The following is a 23,733-nucleotide window of genomic DNA, read 5'->3' as shown; positions in this document are numbered from 1 at the left end:
TGCCTATGCAGGGGGTCGGACTCGATGATCTATTGAGGTCCCTTCCGACCCTAACATCTAACATCTATGAATCTATTTCTCTACCTACCATATGGTCTCATGACAGCAAATACATACCACCACCTTTCTTTGGCTTCAGGTGACCACTGCATGTCCTCACTACTTGGAATACTATTAGGATTCTGGTCTTTGCCTCATATAACGCATAACCTTAATTGAAGGGATACATCTCATTTCTCTTTTGCATTACAGTTTAGTTACACGCTCTTCAAGAAGGGAAACCTGATGGACTTGATATTTTAACACAATTTAGAGTTGCCAAATTTTGGTCACAGAATACGTGAGCAAAACACTATGACAACAAACTCATGACCCACCACAGATCACAAAAACGTCAGCTATTAATTCAAATATATGAAATACAGGATTGTTTTTTGTGCCCTGCCAACAGACTTTCAGAAGCCTAGCAGACCTCAGAGTGAGACGGCTGCAGCTAACAGTACTAACAGAGCAAAACACCCTATTAACCATGTATGTTTTCTCCTACATTATTCTTTGAAGAAAGAATTATCTCTTTCTCTAACAGTTTTCTGTCTGCTCCACTCTCAGCAACTTCCTTTGGAGCTGGATTAAAACCTTTAGTCTCCTTCCTCTTTTGACACATTTCATGAGGCATGCATATTCACAACTTAGGAAATGATCTTACAAGTCCTTTCTCCATGAAGCATATTTGTTATTTCATTTAATTTGAAGACTACTTGAATGGTGCCTCTGACTATAGAATTTTGTCTCCTCTAATTAGGTAGGGAAGGATTATTTTCCCTTACATTTTACAGATGGGAAACCAGGGCAGAAAGAAACGAAGGACTTATCAAGAGTTATGCATCAGAACTGGAAACATAAGCCAGATCTTTTAATTTTCAATACGGACACAAGTGCACCTTCCATCCAACGGCTATGGGAGGTCTATATGTAGAAGATTTTTGTGATCTGGCCTATGTCTTATTAATTTCTTTTGCACACAAGTAACTGATGCTGATAGCCCAGCTCTGCAAACAGTAATACCTATTTCAGATCAGAATAATAAATTCTGTTATTAGTGGAAAAATTGCAGTAATTTTACTGACACCAACACTGAGACCATTGGGACACATGGAAGGATGCTTGAAATTTAGCCTGAGGACTGGGTCTGATTTTAAAAAGTATTTAGGTGCCCAAACAGTACTGATTTCATTGGAGTTAAGCAACTAAATCTTTAAAAAAAATAGTATCTCAGATCCTGAAGTCTCGTATGTGTCTTTATGTGGCTCAGAAAGAAATTGGCCTACATGTAGTTTCCTTAAAATATACATACTTTACTCAAGCACTAGTTGTATCATCTTTTCATTCCTAACATTTTCCAACCTTTTATTGACCTTGCACAAACACCATTATGTAGGTTAAGTGGAATTTTTCATTCATCAGCATGTCCTACTGGTTCACTAAATGTGCATGAATGAGTTCAGTTACTTCTTGGTAAACAGTTCCCGAGGGTGGATTTTTTTTTCAAATTATCTCCCTTTTAGTAGGAAGTACCATTAAAAAAAACCCTGTTAAACTAATGTTCAAGTTGCAACTTAATATACTCAAAAGTAAGGAAAAGCCAAATGAAGATCGTCAATGAAACTTTATTTTGGCTCCCTCCGAACGTATCACAATGTCTTTAATTGCCACAAGATCTCTGCATCATTTGGTGCATAGTATGGGGGGCTAAATGAGAGAGAGATGCATAATAACCAGATGCAGAAGACCAGAAGTTGTAGCCACAGATCTCAGAATTAGGAGACTGGATATTGTTCAGTGAATGAAGTAAGGATCCATATACTGAACAGTGAGGATAAATGTTGAACTCTGTACTGTCCCTTGCGCATCAGATGAAACGGTATGGTTGCATAAAACAGTATGTAGTTTTTGGAGTCAGGGTCAAGGTAGCATGAGAGTATAGTGGCTATTTATGTAGATAGTTTTTGTACTGGTTTGTCAAGTCAGACTCATACTAATCTTAATCAGATGGAATGGACAAAGATCCTGATCTCTTCAACCTGTAGAGTAGAACTTCTAAAACAGTGTTGAGGCACACTGGTAACACCAACTATATCGCAGACTACTTGCAGTACCTACCATGTTAACAGAGGACAAACCAGGCAACATCTGTTGGCTCTACATTAAAAATAACTTAAAAGAATAAATATTATGCCTTAGTATTTAACAGCATCTGAAATACACAGTTACTTCAAAGACCAGAACAATTTCTTTGGTAAACCGTTGTTGGTCTACATTTCACAATAAACGTCTAAGACAAATCAATATCCTGGATGTCTCAGTTTAGCACCTGATTCTTTTATCCCTGGTTTTGATATTAGTGGGGTCAATGTTACTAAAGTAAGTATTTATCATTAAAGTAACTAGCCAAAACAATTCTACAATATAACTGCTGCAAACAGGCATTACTGTAGAATACTGTAATATTTTACTATCAGGACATATGAAAAGTAGGAAAGTTTGGGAGATTACACTGGAAACTTTGACTGCTATTCTAAAGAGTAGGTGAAATCCTATATCCCCTTTTCAGGACTGTGTAATGTTACTGATAGAAACCTATTTTAATAATTATTTACCCTCTACTCCAACTTTCCTCTCCACCCCCATACAGACATACTATAAATGTACAGTTGGCATAAAGCCCATCAATCCACTTTCCAGTTCCTCCCTGATCCTAAAGGTTCTTGTCTGGAAAGGCTGGTGATTCCACATTCTGGTAAACTTTAGGACTTTTTAATCTCAGTCAGTATTAAGATGAGACCTTACACTACATAAGGAGTCACATATCTCAAGAAACTGAATCCATGCTTGTGCCATTTCCGCAGAAGTTACTACAGTTCTTTATAAATTGAATTTTTCCACAGCTCTCAGGAGCCCTCTGTGTATTCCATGGGTCTCTTTTCTTGGTACCTGAGGGCTTGCAACGAGCATCAACAAGAGTCATGCAATACTGTACATGCCTAAGGACTCTGCCCTTAACAAGACCAAGACCTCTGGCCAGTGTCAGATAATCTGTCACTATAAGCCACTTGCATCCAAGCCAGATATTTATTGCTATTGATCTCTCTGGTCCTAGAGAAAGACTTTTGTTCTCTCAACCCAGGACTTTGACCTCAATTAAGTTATGAATTTCAATCCGATAGACTGCTCCACTTACCCTGCTGCTCTCCCTGACTGGATTAATTAGAATTAGCTAGGCCAAGAGTCACCCCGAGTGCCTCATGGATCATGTTATTTTAATAATAAATAAAGAGACGGCAGCAGCATACAAGGAAGGATTTTGAAAGATTGCTCATCCAGGAGCATCATTCAGAACCTGCCAATATCAATTTCACTGTGTTTGATTACCTCATTTACTTCTTTTTATTTCTACTCATTAATTGAGTTTTATCCCCCCATTACTTCAGCTCCCAAAATATGCCTTTCCTATCCATGAGTCAGAGAGGCACTTTGCTTTCTAGAACCCTTTTCCTATTGCTGTTCCGAAGTTTTATTACTGGTGCTTATCAAAACTATAGTTATCAGGAATGGAACAGTTATTAAGCATTTAATAATCTAAGAGTATTAAGAAAATATATACTATCAAGAGGGAGGGAAATGGAAAGGGGATAGGACAGCCTTGTCTGTAGCCATAAAGCATCCAATATAGACTTCATACAGTTAGTTAATTGGCTGATGGACAAAACTGAATGTCTCCAAAAAACTAACGTCTAACCCTGGAGAAAATGCATATATCAACCAGCAGATTTTCTGACATCTGCAATAATGCCTATGGAATGCTCATAAAATGGGCTGAATACTAAAGGAATGTGATTGGCCAGTAGAAGTTTTGACCCAGATGGGTCAAGACCTGTTAGCTACATTATCCTTATTACATATTTCTTTCTATATAAAAGCAATTACATACTTGAAGTAGTCAGGTTATACTGGATTACAATGAAATAGAATCATCTCAGCCAGTCAGATGATAGACGTGCTCCACAGTAACAAACCCAATAAAATTCATGCTTATTCATCTATTATGCAATTCTTTGCACTCTGATTGGCTGAGAGGGGGAAATACTGATTTGGGAGGTCACACATCTCTATAGAAATGCTGTCCTGGGATAAAGGCTGCTAAACAGTTCACTTCAGAATGTATCTATCTTTCTCAGACCGCATGTGGAAGCTGTTACTCCTTGCACAACATAGGGCAGCTGACACATGGTGTTTCACAATGCAGGCCTCCACATATTATTGCTTCCATCAGACCACCTTCATGTATGAACCAAACACCCAAGGATGCATTAGGACTAACAATAATCAGTGGTCTACCCAACTTGAGGAGGTGGCCGACTGATTTCATGGGCAGATCACAGGGTCGGCTGCCATTTTCATGAACTTATCATGGTGGGGTCCCCCACACCTGTTAAGGGGCCCTGGTGCCCCGTCACCAACTGTTTGGTGGAGAGGACTGTCCATCGTGCGGCCTTGCCTTTTGCTGCTGATTGGCTGAGAGGGTTGTCTATCATGCAGCCATTGATTGGTGGAGAGTCGCAGGACTGAACGGCAGGCAGCCCTTTCAGTCAATCAGCGGTGAGGGGCGGGGGGGAGGGGGCAGCAGGCATCTTGCCTGCTCACCTTCATGCCAGCAGCCCCCTTTGTGCCAGGCTGTGTGGCCGGGGGAGCCAGCATCTTATTTTTAATATGCTTTTCCCCTCTCCCCCATGGATACTGTGATTTGAGTAGGTTCCTAGCCATAACCTAGAAGAAAAATCTACAATATTAAAACTGTAGAAGCAACCAGCATGGATAAGGATCCTTCCTACATTTAAGGCATTGTTTTTAAAATATTACACTAATTAAAATGAAGATCCAAGGCCTATATGAAAAAAATAAACTCAAAGAGATCTGTATGGCCTTAAACCAGTAGGGCTTCCTGAATCAAACATTTCTTTGATGCAAACATTCAAGGAGGAAAGTCAATCATAGATAGAAATGAGAGACTACACTGACTACACTAACCATACTCACCTACACTGGGAATCTTTGGGGAGTTAAAAAGTGACATTATCTCTATCTGAATTCTTCTGTCAAGGAAGAGCTTTTCTGGAAGGCCCGGGTGCAAACGGGATTCATGTTCTAAGGATGGCCCCTCCTAAATAACGAGGACCGGGCACATATGGCAAAGGCTCATCCTTTTAGGACTGTGAAGCGAAGCTCAGGATTAAGGAAACAATTTGAGGCTGGAGGCTGTGTCTATGACAATGCACTCACCTGGAAAAATGGCTCACCTGTCAGTTTTGTCCTCTATTGTTCATAGAGAACAATCTTTGTTTTCACACCTGACTTTCCCTAAGCTGGGAATACCTGAATGGGAGGCCAAACCATTTTAAACAATGACCTCACAAATTAGCTGGCTGATTTAACACATTAGCCACATGTTTTTTTTCAGATGACCCTGACACTAGAAAAGGGCAAAGGGGGGGGGGGGGGGGGGGGGGGAGAAGACCCGGACCCCTTTCAGCACTGTTAGATTAAGCATGTAAAGAAGTTTTAAACTTTCACTTTATTTAGACTAAATAAATCCCAACCCCACACAGCCCATAATGTATTTTAATGGATTTAATAGCAATGCTTAATTTAAGACCTTGATCCTGAACTCCTTACCCTGTGGTCAATATGGTATTACTCCAGCCCAAATGCATTCGAGCGGGAGTAAATTCTAGACATAGCTCAGAGTACCAAACAATAGTAAGTGTCAAGCTTTATAGGTCCAATATCTTACATGTATAGAGGAAAAAATGGGCTGGGTGTGAGTGAATAACAGGCATAATTGAAGGTACATCTCCCGCTAGGCTCTTCTGCCTCTAAGCATCAGTAATGCGACAGCCAGGCAGCATCTCTCATTAGCATACCATGAGCTTTCATGTCTCTATCATAGCCCACTATCTTGGACCATACGTTGCACTCACTAGTGCTGTAGTCCAAGTCAATCCTTAGCAGCAAGACCACTTTCTGCCTTTGCATGGCACATGGAAGGAATAAGGGTACAAGGATCCTTTTCTCCTCACTGTGTGCCACACCATGCAAAACACAACAGAACCCTAGTACTTTCAGCTGCACAAGCTTAACACCATCGCTGGCAGCAATGGATTGAGAGAGGCCAAGGCCCTTTGACCATTATGCACCAAGACAGCAATGCTGTCCAGGCACAGAAGTGGACACACCACACACTTCAAGTGCAGAGAGAGGTCATGCTCTGTGGTGCCTCAAGAGAAGGGGTGGGCAAAGTGGCGGATCCGGCCACCAGCTGGACTCCATTTCTCAGAAGTCCCTACCTGCACAGCTCCTGGCCAGTCTCCTTGGAGACTAGGGTTGCCAACTCTGAACCTATTCCAGGATGTTTCCAGAACACCAACGTGCCCACGACACACAACACAAATGTGCCAGCATGCTTGTGTATATTAGTTATGGATTCCAGTGTGTAGACTTTACAACAGGAAGGCAAATGCATATTACTATTACATTTTAAAACCCCACTGGAATACTGTATAAATCGGATTCAACATTTAATATTTATTTGAATGAATGCCCTATCATTTATTTCCTAAGTGACTCTCAGCTGTCTCCTGGAGATTATATCTAATTTCTGTAGAGTCCAGGGAAATCCTGGAGGGTTGGCAATCCTATTGGAGACCCTGAGAGCACAGGACCATGATAGCGTGGGGCTGTTCTTCCCCAACCCAGCCCCACACTGTCATGGTGTCCTACCGTCCCAGAAGCCATGTGGGCAGGGCGTGTGGCTGGGCAGGAAGCTGCTCTGGGGCCGGGGCTGGGATCTTGTCGTGGTGCCAGCATGGGGTGGGGATGCTGGGAAATGGAGTTTCTCACGGGCCTGATCCAGCCCATGCACTGGACTTTGCCCACCCTTGCTCGTGAGGCGTCTTTCCTGCCTGCCTGAGATATTATGCTACTGGACCTATTCCTGATGTATTTTCAGCTATGGAAAGTGCCTCAAAAGACCCAATACAAATTAAATAAAAGTCCTGCAAAACCAGCAATCAGTCCTCACAACATACATGTAAAGTGAGTGGTGTGATCCCTGTGTGACATGGAGAAAGCAAAACAAAGTAAAACACCTTGTCCAATGCCACCCAGCAAGTCAGTGGCTGAGCTGGCAACAAAATTCTGGAAGCTGTGGCTCCTCATCTCATTGTATTTTAATTCTGCTGTATAAAACTTCCCACTTTCACTATGATTTCCAATGGCATTTTTACTTAGTCAGTCTTCTTAACGTGTTCATTTTAATACATCTGGATAAAACACCAAGTTTGATAATTAACATATTAATCTTAAACATAAGTCCCCAAAAAGGGAATACAATGCTTTGCCATCACCAGACTGAGTAACTGCTCCCACTCTCTATCCCTAAAAAAACCCCATAGTTTCTCAGGATTTATTCCAAGACACACCCCCAATATTGGCAATAGCATGCTCTATGTAAGTGACAAGTGGGAGGAAGGTGTGGATACCTAAATCACCACTAAAACAATTAAAAACAAGTAATCTCTCTTTCAAGGGCCAGCAAGTTTTCTTTGCAGCAATGCTGCATGTTGCACACATGCTGCCCAATCAGTGATGCCAACAGTTCTGCTGCGTCTAGCAGTGAGGCAATGATTTATATAAGTAAAAGGAGCAGGAAGAACAAGCACACACTGAGCTTCAAGATATAAAGAAAGAACTGAACAAAAATGCAGCAATTTGGAAGGAGGGAAGACCCTTTTGACCAAACAATTTACATTCTCTGTAGATATTAGGGGTGCACCAATTAAGATTTTCTTGGCCGATACTGATAGCCGATTATTAATCAGGCACATTGGCTGATACCAAGCCGATAGCTGATTTACAGGAATGCAGCCGGGTAGCGTGGACAGCAGATCCCTGCAGGTAAGACTGTGGAGGGAAAAGGGTATGGGAGAGGGAAAGGGTGCGTGTTCGGCAGATCGAGGCCCCCACAGTGAGGGAGAGAATGGGGCGGGGGCTGGGAGTACTGCTCAGCCAAGACAGTGAATGGGACCCAGGGCTGAGGCCAGGTCGGGGAGTGGGACAAAGTCGCAGGTGGCTCATCCAGGGGGTCAGAGTCCCGGCGCTTAAAAATGGTGGCAGCAGCACTTGAACTAAAGCATGTCAAAGGAACTTTAGTTCAAGCACCACCACCACTATTTTTAAGTGTGGAGACACTTAACCGGAGCAGAGCTGAGCAGGGTGAGGGCAGATGCGGGCTACCCACTGCAGGTTTGGAGCAATCCGCTCTGCTGCCTTTCTCTTGGGAGCCCCACACGTGTGTCCCCTGCCCACCTGGCAGCGGGAGACTCACCTAACCCCACCACTGCCAAGTGGGCAGGGGACACACGACCAGCATGGGACTCCTGAGGGAAAGGCAGCAGAGAGGACAGCCCCGAACCTGCAGCGAGCAGCCTGCATCTGCCCTGCCACAAATCTGGGGGGAGGCACATGTGCCCCCATGCCTCCCTCTGGGGTGTGTTCACAGCAGCAGGGAGCTGCTTCCCCCATCCCGTTCCCTCTGGATGAGCTGCCCACAGCTCCGTCCTGCTCCCTCCCCGGGTCCCATTCATTGTCCTGGCTGGGCAGCCCTAGCCCCACTCCGTCCCTCACTGTCAGGGTCTTGATCTCCCTCCCCAACCCCCCACGCTCCTTCCCTTCCCCACAGACTTACCTGCAGGGCGCTGCTCTCCACACTGCATGGCTGCATTCTTGTGTGTGGCTGCACACAGGCATGTGGTGTCCTGGGGGCCCAGGCCAGAAGACATATTGTATTTAATCTGTGACATTATCAGCTACACAGGCCAAAAAAAGCTGATAACGTTAATTTTCCTTTATTGGTGCTGATCTGATATGCAACCAGTATATCAGTGCACCTCTAGTAGATATCATATGGTTCAAGCCACACTCAGAAGCTGGAGAATGAACTATGATAAATCTCTGCATCTCCCAGCAGATATTTAAAGTTCTAGCAGAAACTTGTGAGCATTTTGTAAATATTTCTGCTGAAAGGGAAATGTTCTCTTAGTGGGTAAAAGCAGCATTTGCTGACTGGTGACCACTTAACATTCAACCTGCTGCCAACCTACATTCTACAGGGAGACCTGCAGGATTGACATGGAGCTGTGCCACTTCTAATAACTGTGTGACTGGCACCAAGTCAATGCTTTAATGTAGAAAGCCACCCTCTGTCACCAAGCAGATCCTTCCTTTCTTTTGGCTAATGGATTTCACACCCATTGGCAACAATATGAAGAGTGCAGGAATATAATCCTGCAGAGTCTTCTGAGAGCTGTTTGGCAGGGTTTGTTTCAAACTGGTACAGAAAAGGGGACAGAAAAAGAAATAAACTGTCTTGGATAATAATTTTGCAGGTACAGGTTGCCCTCCTTATTGCCACAGGAAAAAACCTCCTCTTTGCTCATCCTTTTGCCTTCCTGTAGTTTCTTTATTTGCTATCATGGCATCTCTCACTGATAACGATAAATGGTAATAGTAGTACCCTCTTCTAGTAACTGACATTGTCATGCCCTAACAAGCTTAGTCTACAGTACATTTCTTGAGAGACCTACACATGTGATAGCAACAGCAGATGCTTGAGTACATACAAGGCTCAGGACATTTTTACCACCATCATCTAGACATGGCTAAAGCAGGGTTAAATGGCACAGTGGTTACACTGATGTCATCTTATCTACACTAGCACACTGATGGAGCTATACTGAAAAGAGTGGAATAGCTGGATATTCCCACAAATCCTTGGGATAAACAGCTTACTGCCTCTGGCCCTTCACCAGAAGGTTCAAGATATACAAAACAATTTCCTCTTTCTTGCCTGCAGTTGCATGGAAAGGGAAGGCATGCATTACACAGAGTTCAGTACTTTCAGGAAGAGGTGCATCCTTCTCAGTACCACTTATACTTTAAAAATCTACTGAGAGCCTCTAATACCTGTATAGGCCACTACAAGGTTTGAATTTTAAGTAGCTTTCCAATATCGCTGCTGTACAATCTAAAGAAGCAGGAGTGAAAACAGACACACATACAAGGGCATCTTAGAGCCATGCAATAAAAATAAATAAATACCAAACAATCTTTGACATATCCATAATTTCTACTTCATTTCTGGCTAATAGTGGAAATTAGTCTTCAGATAGTTGATAAAATAAACCTGTCTATTCTGGGTTAGTACCATGATCTGTGGCCAGGCAACTACTTCTACTAAAATTGATTTTCCTTTTTGGCAACCAATAGGCCAGTCAATAATAATGTTGTTTGAGAAAGATTGAGTCATGAGGGAGATGAACCTTCCCTGCCATTTATTATGTTTGTATTGTCTCCATTTGAAAAGGGTTTTTCAATAAGAATGCGCAAAAAGGTATTACAAGGGAACAGCTACTCTGTGTTCTGGTCTCTGGAAGCCCTCTGACTCACAAGCATGCTAGCATCTAAATTGACAGAAGAGAGAAAGCTGCTGTCTGTTAAAGAAAGGTGGCAGGGGTAGTAGCAGCCAAAGAGCTTTTCTTTTATAAAATTAAATTGGTAATAAATAAAGCTCAGTGATCTGCCCAAAGTGTCCTGCCCCAACATAGGATGGGGAGAAGACAGAAGGCCCACACCGAAGGAGGGGGGGGGAGAAAGAGGGGGGGGGGGGGGGGGGGCTCTTGCTAAAAAGTCATTTAAAGGCAAAATCCATGCATGACTCCTGCAAGATATATGAAACTGGGCACGTCTACACCTGTACTTTAATGCATAGCAGCCTATTTTACTGAACATTAAAACATCACATAAAAAACTGTGGTAATACACTAACGTGCAGTAAAAATAGGCTACTGCACCTTAAGCATCACTAAAAAAGCGTGCTTTCACTCGCAGTAGGGCAGCCTAATGCGCATTTATTTAGTAACTCATACGAGAGGACGCATCTATACATGTGAATTAAGGGTGCATGTCTACATGTGCGTGCCCTTAATGTGCATTACAAATGGTGAATTTAGACTATTTGCACTTAACTTGGAAGCTGGAAATGCAGGTATCAAATTTTGGTGTGGATAGTTAAAGTGCATTAATGCACATGTGGACACATTAAAAAACATTAATGCTGTGTGTGTGGGCTGACTTGAGACTAACTTGAGTCCCAAGTCAGTCCACACACAGCATTAATGTGATTTAATGCCTGCACATATAGGTGCCTGCCTAAAACCACTTAATGTGCATTAAGATAATGCGGATTAAATTTAGGCTTGCTTAAATCCACATGTAGACATGCCTACTGGTATTAAATTTAATGAACATTAGGCAAAGTGCATTAATGAATGTGTAGACATGCACACTGAGGGGGAAAGCGTCATCCTCTGTAAGTGAGATACTAAGAGGCATGATTTCACCCATCATGCTGTTCAATGGCAGTGCTTTGACATGCCACACAGAAGACCTGCATTGAATCTCAATCTCCCAGGTTAGTAAAACCCTGAACATTCCAGATAGCGCACTTAGGTCCTTGGTGAGAAAGAAAAAAAAGTTTCTGTTGAGGCATCCACAAACAACAACTCTGTCTAATTAAAGGATTGCTGCTAGTGGGTGGAGTTTCACAGTTCTGGTTGGGAAGTAGCAAAACATCTGAAAAGTGTGATCTCATAGGAGAGATTTCACTACTGAGCCTTCAGGAATGACTCCAGCCAAGCAGAAACTACAAAGAACAAAAAGAAAGAGAGATTTCCCTCAAATGAGCATTTCATTAGCATTATAGCAATCTGTAAATAGCATTATTAGCAAGAAAAGCCACAAATTACCACTTCACACAGAAAAGACCCTAAGGTACATTTCAATGAAACTGTAAAAAGATTAAAAAAAAGCAGAAACCAATTTAAACCATCCCATGTAGAAAAACAAAGAAACAAAAACACACAAATACGTCAAAATTCAAAATCTATTCATGCTAGAAGCAGCCTAGATATACAACTTACCTTTTATCATGTGCAATTGTTATAAAAATACAACATTAAAGCTGCACAGTGAAACACTTCACCATCCAAAAATGCAAACATAAAAAGGTGCAACTTCAATTCTGGCTCTACTGGGCCTGGACTGATACAATACAGTGTTTATTATATGATCATATTCTGTAGCCCAAGTAATACAATTTTATCTGTAACCACAGACATGTAACATATTTGCTTGAATCCCAAATTACATTGAATTTAAGATGACCCCCAATAATGAGATTCTATGCATGGAGAATTATAAATTTGCTATAATTTTCCATACGTGGAATCGAATTACTAGAAGGTTGTCTTAAATTTGTCACCTCCACTGTTGTGGTGGGGAAAGCAGACCTCTGCCTCTTACTCCCCCCCATGTCTGCCCCCTGCCATCTCTGCCACTTGCCCTTCTTCAGTACCTGCCTCCCCACAGGGGGATTTTTGATACATTACAATCTGCCTGGCAACTGACTCCCCAGCCCAGCCCCTGGCTTGTTTACTTTTCATTCCATCCAGGAAGAGCACACACCAACTGCTGCAGCTTCCTGAGCCTGACGAAGGGTTTTTGAACCCGAAAGCTTGCTTAATAACTATTCTCCAACCATTTGGGTTGGTCTAATAAAAGATATCAAATTCACCCAAGGAACCTTGTCTGCCTATATCCTTAGACCAACACGGCTACAACCTAAACCCCTGCCTCCCCACAGGCACTTGCCCCCCTTGCCACCACTTACCATGTGTGGTGGCTCTGGCTCTTGCCCTGGCCTGGTCAGGCAACAGTGGCAGTAGCAGCAGCCCCAGCCCAGAGAAGACAGCAGTAGCTTCAGCCCCACCGTCAGGCCCAGGTCAGAGCTTCAGCAGCTCCCCTATTACTGTGCGAAAACCCTGTGCTTCCCCCATTGCATGCCACCCTTCCCCAGAGTCTCCCCTTCAATCCCCACTCCATATGCCCCTCTCCCACATCCCCGCAAGAGCCACCCCAACCCCAAGCCAGAGCCACAGCTGCTGCATGCTTGAATCCAAGCAGGCCATTACTTGAATCCAAGATGAGGGCATGTATGACCTGAAAAACTAACTGTGAAATATACTAGTCTTCCATAGCTATTCCAGAGTAATGCCTCATGTATTCCTGCCCAAACATTTTATTCCAGATCATGCAGTCTACTCAAAGTGTCCACCAATGATGCTATTGCTGAGTAGCTACTACAGAAATGACTCCTTACTGAACGTACATTAAGCAACTGACAAGGTTTTAACTATGTACTCAACCTTAATTTTCCTTTTCCTGATTTCTAAGTATTGACTTACACTATTCTACCTTAATATGTTGCATAAGCATACAGCCTTGCATTTATTTTCCTACTTTTCTTCTTTAAACCTCATGAGCAAAGACCAACCAATTCCTTTGATTATCTATCAGTAGTCTGTAAGTTTGTATTCAGAGAATAATCAGCAGGGATCCGGGTTTTCCGTTTCCCATGGAAAAACAGAAAACCACGGATTTCCCATTTTTATCAGAGAAAACGCAGATTTCTCCTTTTAGCAGAGAAACCCGCGGATTCCCTGCTTTTGCAAACAGCTCTGCGGGCTGGCTGAACTCCAGCCTGCAAAAGCTGTTTGCGAACAGGGCAGGAAACCCCAGCCCTGCCTGGAGGGGAAGGGGAAGGGGGAGGGAAAGGGTGGGACCCGAGACTCTCAGTCAGCCAAGGCTCCACTCGGCTCAGCTCAGTCTCACTCTTCTCCCGGAGCCTGAGGTAAGTGGGGCTTGCAGGGGGCTAGAGGGGTTGCAGGTCATGGCTGGGGGGCACCGGCAGGGCTGGGGAGAGTCAGATTTGAGGGGTTTTGTCAGAGAATTTGTGATTTTTTTTTTTAATCAGAGAAAACCAGGATCCCTGATAATCAGACATCAGTCAGGCAAATCTCAACTAGTGTCAATTAGTAACTCAAGCTAACTATGTAGGGGGTAGGACTTGATGATCTGCTCAGATCCCTTCCGACCCTACCAACTATGAAACTAGGCAAACAACTAGGGAAGAGTATAAGAGTATTGCTTGGGTATGCAGGGATGAAGCCAGGAAGACCAAAGCTCAATTGGGAATTGCAGCTAGCAAGGACATGAAGGGTAACAGGAAGGGTTTCTACAAGTATGTCAGTAACAACAGGAGGATCAGGGAAAGTGTGGGTTAGGAAAAGTGTTAGATCCCTTACTGAATGGGGAGGCAACCTAGTGACAGAGGACACAGAAAAGACTGAAGTACTCAGTACTTTTTTTACCTCAGTCTTCACAGACAAGGTCAGCTCCCAGACTACTGCACCTGGCAGCACAGTTTGAGGAGGAGCCAACTGTGGCAAAAGAACAAATTAGGGACTATTTAGAAAAGCTGGACATATACAAGTCCATGGGGCTGGACGGGATGCACTTGAGGGTACTGAGGGAGTTGGCCAATGTGATTGCAGAGCCTCTGAAAACTCATGGCAATCGGGAGAGGTCCCGGACAATTGGAAAAGGGCAAATATAGTGCCCAACTTGAAGAAAGGGAAAAAGGAGGATCTAGGGAACTACAAGCCAATCAGCTTAACCTCGGACCCTGGAAAAATCATGAACTAGGTTCTCAAGGAATCCCTTTTAAGAACTGGGAGAAGAAGGAGGTAAGCAGAGCCTCTGAAAACTCATGGCAATCGGGAGAGGTCCCGGACAATTGGAAAAGGGCAAATATAGTGCCCAACTTGAAGAAAGGGAAAAAGGAGGATCTAGGGAACTACAAGCCAATCAGCTTAACCTCGGACCCTGGAAAAATCATGAACTAGGTTCTCAAGGAATCCCTTTTAAGAACTGGGAGAAGAAGGAGGTAAGCAGGAACAATCAGCATGGATTCACCATGGGCAAGTCATACCTAACCAATCTGATTGTCTTCTATGATGAGATGACTGTCTCTGAGAATGCAGGAAGACCAGTGGATGTGGTATAACTTGACTTTAGCCAGACTTTTGACACGGTCTTCCATGACATTCTTGCAGGCAAGCTACGGAAGTACGGGTTGAATGAATGGACTGTAACGTGGACAGAAAACTGGCTGGATCATTGGGCTCAGATGGTAGTAGTCAATGACTCAATGTCTAGTTGGCAGCCGTTATCAGGTGGAGTGCCCCAGGGGTTGGTCCTGGAGCTGGCTTTGTTCAATATCTTCATCAATTACCTGGAAGATGGTACAGAGTACACCCTCAGCAAGTCTGCAGATGACACCAAACTGTTGGAAGTAGTAGATATGCTGGAGGGTAGGGTTAGGATTCAGAGAGACCTAGCAAAATGGAGGATTGGACCAAAAGAAATCTCACGAGGTTCAATAAGTACAAAGTCCTGCACTTAGGATGGAACGATCACATGCACCAGTACAGGCTGGGGGCTAACTGGCTGGGCAGCAGCTCTGCAAAAAAGGACCTGGTGGTTACAGTGGACAAAAAGTTGAATGAGCTAACAGTGTGCCCTTGTTGCCAAGAAGGCTAAAAGCGTAGTGGGCTGCACTGGTAGGGATGCTGCCAGCAGATCAAGGGAAGTGATTATTCCCTTCTATTCAACACTGGTGAGGCCACATCTGGAGCACTGAGTCCAATTTTGGGCCCTCCTACAGAAAGGATGTGAACAAATTGCAGAAAGTCCAGCAGAAGAAAACGGAAATGGTAAGGGGGATGGGGCACATGACTTACGAGGAGAGGCTGAGGGAATTGGGCTTATTCAGTCTAGAGAACAGAAGACAGAGGGGATGTAATAGCAGTCTTCAACTACCTGAAGGGTGGTTCCAAAGAGGATGGAGCTAGACTGTTCTCAGTGATGGCAGATGACAGAACAAGGAGCAATGGTCTCAAGTTGCAACAAGGGAAGTTTAGGTTAGATATTAGAAAGAACTTTGCCACTGGTAAGGTAGTAGAGCACTGGAACAGGCTACCCAGGGAGGTTGTGGAAACTCCATCCTTGGAGGTTTTTAAGACCCAGCTAGACAAACCCTTGGCTGGGATGATCTAGTTGGGGGTGGCGCTGCTTTGAGAAGGGGGTTGGACTAGATGACCTCCTGAGGTCCCTTCCACCCCTAACTTTTTATGATTCTATGCATTCCCATGGCTATCATTGCTCTGCTGTATCGACACAATAAACAAATGCTCACAGAGTTTAAAATCAAATTAATTGATATTATTCAAGTTTGGCATGGTTTTACATCTCAGTGAGATCCATCAGAAAGTGAATTTTCAGGAAAATATGTTCAATAGTTTTAAAGTTATAAAATTTCAGGTATATAAAAACAGTCCTGAAAACCAAGGTCTTTATGTGCTGTGCATTCATCAACTATATGTGATTAAGTGTACAAAATATTTTATATTGAAAATATTGCAATTTTAAATAAGTTAGAATTCTGGGAAATTGAAGCCACTATAAAGAAACACAAATGATAAAGACTGTAAATACTGTAGCATTACGGCAAAAGTGAAGGTCCAATACCAAGTTTCACACTCCAAGCCAATCAGCACTGCCATACTACTTCCTAAAATGCATTACTGACTGACTTTTCTTAAGCAAGAACGATGTGGTTTTTACACTTGCCAGGCTCACAGTCAATCTAAAGGACTTCACTTAGAATTTTCACATACTTAACTTAAAATTAACCTTTGTGCAGAAGATAAAGATGAAGATTTCAACTTAGAAGATGGATGCACGCTTTGGGAAGTCATCAGCATATGAAAATTGGAATATAAGTATAAAACATCAGTCTTAACAATCTGGACATGAGAATGACCTCTTCACTCCATTAGAGGAGACAGTTTATAGAGAAACCAAACTGGAAGCCTAGAAGGTGAGTCTATAAATTACTATTTTCACAGTACAGCTGTACACTACATTTTCTCAGAAAAGTATATAAGGAATATTTGCCCAGTAAAGTCTTATCAGCTGAACAACACATTCCCCATTTTTATTGTATTTATAATTCAAGCACAGAGCTGCTTGTCATACTCTCTATATCATTTGGCCGATTATTAGATCAGTGTTTACCTAATCTTCTTGAAAACAAACAGCAGTAATTCCTATATGCCTCCTATATTGCTCTACATGAATAATGGCAAAATCAGGTATGACCTCAGGCACAGAGGCTTCATACATACAGAATCTACATTTTCTAAACATTCCCATACATATCTCATTGAAGAGTGATTCTCAATCTTTCCCATACATTCAAGGACTTTCCCAAGTCTAGTCTCCCAATTTCATCAGCTTTCCCCCTCCTAGTTGGGGTAGCTGCAACCTCCTGCACCTTGCTTGCAACCCTCAGGCTGAGAATCTCAGTACTGGAAATAAGACATTCTACAAACAATAATACTGTACAAGGATAAGGCACTTTTGTGGCTTACATGGCAATCGGGTTTTGTTAGAAAAAGAACACTTTGTGTTACTTGCAGATAAAGAAGAATACAGTGCATTTACAGATTCATATATTCAAACATTGTAAGGCCAGAAAAGACCATAATGATCATGTGGTCTCACCTCCTGGACAATCGCACCGTTAAGAACAGGTGTCCCTTCCTTCGTTATGCTGTTTGAGAGAGACATTTCTAGCCTAAATCTTTCCAGCCTAAAAACAGCACTACAAAGCTGTCCTTAGACAGATTTCTGAGGGTGTTTCCAGCACAGTTCCAAAACACCACACAACCACCCACTTAGAAGTGGCCTCTGGCTCTGAGCATTTAGGTAATTTGATTATATAAAGGTCCCTTTTCAAAAAAAGCAAAGAAATTAGTTGCGTTTTTGCATCTCCTTTCCTATTGTGATCACTTACCACTTCTTTTCAAACTTACTGTAAAGGTAATTATGCATACTCAAACAACTGAATGGACACGGCTTTTCACTGGACACCAATCACCTCCTTAAAATCCCATGTTTCCCACTCTGCTATCAGTTGTTGTCACTCTCATGGTTCCTAATCTATATTTTATCATTGATGTTGCCTTTATTTCAGTTGTGCTTCATGAGTGAATGAAACACCTGACAACATGTACAGTGGAGGTTTATTACAGAACTGTCCCCTTGGCAGACTGACCGCTGTGCCTACACTGAAATATAAACTCTTAGGGAAGGCAACTGATTAAAACAGTAGTTCCACTAATTCAAGCCATTAATGATTCTCTTATGCTTAACCCCCAATTCTTTAGAATCCCACACATTAACTGATAAAACATTTGGTGTACACACACACACGCACGCGGAGCTTTTTGAGTGTTTATGACCTATTTGGAAGCTATTTTTTCCCCACTCTTACTTCCTTTTGGTTAAACTTAAAAAAATTCTCAATTCTGGGTTTGGGATATTATCTCCTTCATGACAGAGGTCAAGATAAAAAAAAAGCTTAAAAAATAAATGCTGGGTCAGGAAATCTTGGAAATATTATTACAATTTATATATGACTGAGGAGGATGGGAAAAAAAAAGAAAGTGAGAGAGATAGATTGACCGACCAACCAAAAAATTGTCTGCCTTCTCTGGGAATACATCTGTGTGCAAACCAAGACCTTTAAAAAAAAAAAAAAAAAAGTCTCCTTTATTACTTTGGTGGAAAAAAAATCAAAGATTGATTTTCTTTTTATAGCTATTATTAACCTTTTGTTACTGGCCAAAAATAATCTGGTTAGAAAACAGCAATACATCAAAAAGAAAGAGCGAGAGCGAGAGAAAATTTAATTGAAAATGAATGTACAGAAAAAATAAAGTTCATCTCCCCTAAGTCCCGTCTTCTCAAAGTCAGATTTTTATAACTAGAGAAATGAGATACAAACATAACAAAGAGGTTAATTTTCAGTTTGATATTTTTGTAATCCAAGCAGAACACATTCACCTGAGACCTCAGCAAAAATAGGCAGATGTGCGATACCATTTCTGCTGGCCTCAAGACAACAGTGTTTATGAACAATCACAACCTAACTGGACAGTAAACTGGTGGGTGGGTATCTATTCTCACTGTGAAACAAAAAGCCACAGACAAATCCTGCATCATTCAAATAAATATTGGTCCCTCTTTGAAAAAAATCTTCAACTATGCTATATAACAGAACCCTGTGAATCATGAACATACACCCACATATCTATCTACTATACTGGACAAGGAAGAAATGCAAGCAAGAGCTGTTTTAAAAAACTATCAATCATAGTTCCAGCATAACAATGTTTGACTATTTCTGAACCTGATCACAGGTAGCAAGGCTCAGCCATTAATTGCTACCGTGTAACGTGTCCAGTCTACACTAAGATCCTATTCTGCCACTTGTCAACAACACTGACATCCAAAGCATAGACTGACCCAACCCAAGACACTTTGTTTAAAAAGTGCTTTTACTAATACGTTAATTTTCTATTATGCTTTATTGTTTGGCAAACAGAAGTTTCTTCCAGTGATGGAATTTTGTTTCTATCACTGTGAAGTCTTTGAATGATCTATGGAGATGAAAGGATGCTTAAAAAGTTGACAGAGGAAACTAATTTATTGTGTATAACAACTACAAAACATCAAGTAGGTAGGAAATATCTCTGAACATTAATACTGGAAGTCAGATGTAAATTAATAACCAATAGATGAAAAGACTGCACTGCAGGAAGACGTTTCATTGTAAACTACAAGGCTCATTTCATATCTGTAGGTGTCTATACATGTACTCCAGGGTGGAAGGGGGCCCTTAGAGCAGCTCTAATTGAAGTGCGCACAGCATCATGTGTATTCAGCATCCCATGCTTCAAAATGGTGGCAGAGGTGCATGAATGAAAGCTCGTTCAACAAGCTTTCATTCAAGCGCCCTCTCCGCCATTTTGAAGCGCAGGGACACTGAATAGATGTGACATGGAGGTTTCTGGAATGCGTTAATTAACACCCTCCCGCAGACTCAATTAATTGAGTCTGCTCCAATGTGTATTGATTAGCATGCGTTCTAGCAGACATCTGATGTGTATAGGTGCCCCCTATTTGCTTTGATGGCAATTTCTAATGGAACTGTTCTCTTTTCATGTGTCTCATGTTAGGTGGCCCCCTTCATAAGAAATGCACTGAAAAAATTTACTCTGGTATCTCAAGGGGTTCATACTTTAGTATAAAGTGTTTTGTAAAGAGACAACACTATACTGTATCCTCTCAGCACTATCTTCCATTCATTGCTTACCTGGCTGTTAACATCAGCTGCATGATGCAGCAGTACCGAGACCAGCTCCTTGTGTCCTCTGTCACAAGCCCAATGGAGCAGAGCCCTGCCCTAGAAATATCCACAAGAAAATGAACAAAGTCAGCTGAAACGATCATAGAGAGTTCAACATCCTATAATGGGAACTCTAGATGTCACAAACAACTAAATACTGAACATTTAAAAAAAGCACATTAAGACTGGTCTACAACATGCCATACCCATATTTTTATACAGCAAAACCAGGAACTTAAATCCATGTTAGAAGACTGACATATACCCTGATGCTGCAATCATTCAGCACCTAAAACTTCAACTGAAATCCATGAGAGTTAAAGGGTGAATATAAAATAGGAAACAAAACATGGCTTTTGCCTTGCTTTCTAGGTTTAGGGTTTTACTTGATACCACTAATTTAATGGCAGCAGGGTTTCAAATGGTAAGGCTAAGGTCTTCAGAGATGTCTGAGGCATTTGGACTCTGGATTCTCTATCAAAATTAGTGCAAAGTGGATGTCCAAATCCCATAGCAGCTTTGAAACTCTCAGCTTAGGTCACTAAGATTTGAGTAAATAAAATAGCATCAAATGTGAAAAAGTCATTCAAACCTTGCTGTTGTTGACTACACAATCCTTCCCAATCCCTTTCCCAAACTGTTCTGCATATGAAGTCACTGAATGCACTCCCAGAAAAAATTGCAATGATTCCACCCTCCAGATTACTGAGGCTGTGATCACTAGTAGAAGTTTAGTTCTACCTATCTGTCAAGGACATTGGAAATAAGTAGCTAAGTGCTGTTCTGAGGGCTGATTGACAAAACAGCTTAACACCCTGCTGTGGGGAGGGTGAGGCTGTCATGTTCAGAGGATGGAATGTTTTTTTCCACATTAAACTCAAATCCCTGCTTTATGCCAATTTTAGCAGGGATTAAGCAGATAGAAGCTGGGGTAAAAGATGGCATTAGAGCAAAGAATGCCTCAAGAAAGCCTTTTTTCCCCTTTCTCTCTCATTCAAACTCTTCCCTTGATTTACATCTTAATTCACTTAATTAAAGGAGAGCCTCTTTGGGAAAAAATGTATGTCTGAAAAGAAGGGCATCCAGCAATTTAAAAATCTTATAAAATATCCTCATTGCCTTTTGTAGGATGTTTGACACCCCTCTCAGCCTGCAAAAACCTTCAAATGATCAAGCAAAAGATGTCTTGGGGAGCGGGGGTGGGCAGAAGATTCTGATGTACAAATATCCTATACAGGCCCCCCTTAAAAAGATATGATAGTACACACCCACTCGTTGCAATTTTACCATCTTTTTTCATCCCATCACCCCTGCTAAAGGTGAGCTTATACCACAAAGTTTGCTTCCAGTTCAGAACATTTCCAAAGTGTGGGGGGGTAATAGGGAGTTTTGCCTTTGCACTGTAAAGAGGAGAGGGAATGGCTGTGAAGTCTTGGGCATACAAGCTCAGTTTTGACTTCTCTCTCCTCACACAGGTCTAAATGAATGTCCAAGCCTGACAACTATTTTAATGTAGCTGGAGACCACAGTACAGTTCTACTGTCACAGTGTCACATGTTATATTGTGGCAACTACACTGTACACTAAAATTGGAACTAGTTATCCTCTTATGTACATGCAGAGTCCAGTTTATCCAATACAGATGGTAAGAGAAACTTTCAGTGAGTAGCTCTAAAACATTTCCTATGAATTACAGTAGATTTTATATATTATCTCTTCATTTAAAAAAACGTAAGCAAGAAACATTTGTAGATAGAAGTTGTTCTAGCTTGTCAATCATCTGTAGTTCTAAAATAACATGTACACTTTATAGCTGTTCATTTAAGATACCTGTTAACATACATTTCTCTAGATTTAATCTAGTGTTTGACATGTTTGCAAAATTTCTTTAGAACTCACATCACCAAAAAGCTAGAAATCATAATGTAACCTCTAATATTTTCATACCAATTTGTATTTTCCAATGTGCTATCCAAATATCTGCAATCCTTCTAAACTTAAATCAGGCTATGCCTTGTCATATATCCTCTAACACTGTAGTGTTGAACAAGGTAAGTAAATCATTAATCTATTAATAGGAACTGTATGCCAAATTTCCAAGCCACTGTGCCAAAATTTAGAGGCGGGGCAGGAAGACACCTGTGACAATCTCATTCTCACTTTTCATGTTGGATATTTTTCAGTGGGGTGGCGGATGTAGAACATTATTTTGAGTACGGAAATGCAATCACAGGCATTAGGCATTAAGCATTTTAGCACACTTTTTGACCTGGCAAGTAATTATTTTTGTAACACATTATTTTAATGCAACACTAATTAACCTTGAATTAGAATGAATTTTCTGACAATAACTTTCTATAGAAGTGCAGATGACATCCGCATTAGTACTTTTTAATGATTAATGCTCTTGCACTGAACATCACAGAGAACATCTGAAAAGAGGAAAGTAGAACTTTATACATTGGTAAATACTGACAGACAAAGCATCTTAAAATTAATCTCTGAGCCACTAACACTTTAAATTTTTGGTTTGGACTGTGTAGCTGCACAAGCTTCTATTTGGTATAGAAGTTTATTCCAGAAGACAGAAGCACTTTATTTACAACATGCCAAAGGTCTACGAGTACTTCTCATGCATAACGTAAATGAGATTCTTTTACTATAAAGGAATAGTATTGTAATTACACAGAAATTATCGTGCAATTACAGGACAAATATATGAAGATTTTCAACCTTTAAAATCGAATTACTGCTTTAGATGTGGAGCCCTATCATGTTGGTATGTCACCTTTAAAAAGAAAAGTATATTATGGCTTTGTGAATACTCAGTTTTGGATGAACCCATTAAGTAACAACCCAAAGTATAGCAACAGTACTGCCTTTGGACACAGAAGTCAACAGTTTTGAACCACTACAGAACTGATGCCTTTGCGTGGTAGAAGAGGGCTGGTGCTGCTGGAGATGCTGTCTTCTGGATGAGACAAGAAAATGAAGTCTGATCATGTGTAGTCATTAAAAATCCCCTTGTGCTTTTTGCAAGATTATGGATTTAAGGTCTTGGGCCAATTCCACTTCGGGTAATTACAGTCTGCTTACCTATATATTTCCTCTGCAATTCCAAATGGATACAATATTTTTCAATTAGTGTCCTAAACTGTTCTGCACTGTAGCTGTGTGCTATTAAAAAGCTGTCATATTCCACCTGAGGAATAGCTGCATTTTAGTAGCAGGTGAGTGATCTCTAAATACAGCCTGTAGAACACATTGAGACCTGAAAAATACTATATAAATGTAAATTATTAACATGTAGTAATTAGCTTGTGACCTACAAAAGAATAATGAATGAGTAATTTGAAGCAATATATAATTGATAAGGAGGTGGACTGTTCCCATGGAAAACTCCCAAT

General features: G+C 41.5%; 1 protein-coding gene across 1 annotated transcript in view; it reads right to left on the bottom strand.

The window, feature by feature from the left end:
* The window catches only part of ACBD6 (acyl-CoA binding domain containing 6), a gene marked incomplete at its 5' end in the record, with an annotated part of 137,997 nt that overhangs the window by 48,331 nt on the left and 65,933 nt on the right, over positions 1-23,733 (bottom strand). The window contains one exon of the mRNA XM_014526695.2: positions 20,294-20,383. Within this exon, the coding sequence (XP_014382181.1) occupies positions 20,294-20,383 (90 nt within the window). The remainder of the gene's footprint in view (positions 1-20,293; positions 20,384-23,733) is intronic.

Source organism: Alligator sinensis, unplaced genomic scaffold (assembly GCF_000455745.1).
Source record: "Alligator sinensis unplaced genomic scaffold, ASM45574v1 scaffold2165_1, whole genome shotgun sequence".
Classification (NCBI taxonomy): Eukaryota; Metazoa; Chordata; order Crocodylia; family Alligatoridae; genus Alligator; species Alligator sinensis.
The sequence above is the reverse complement of the archived record's forward strand: the minus strand, read 5'-3'. Positions and strand labels throughout refer to the sequence as shown.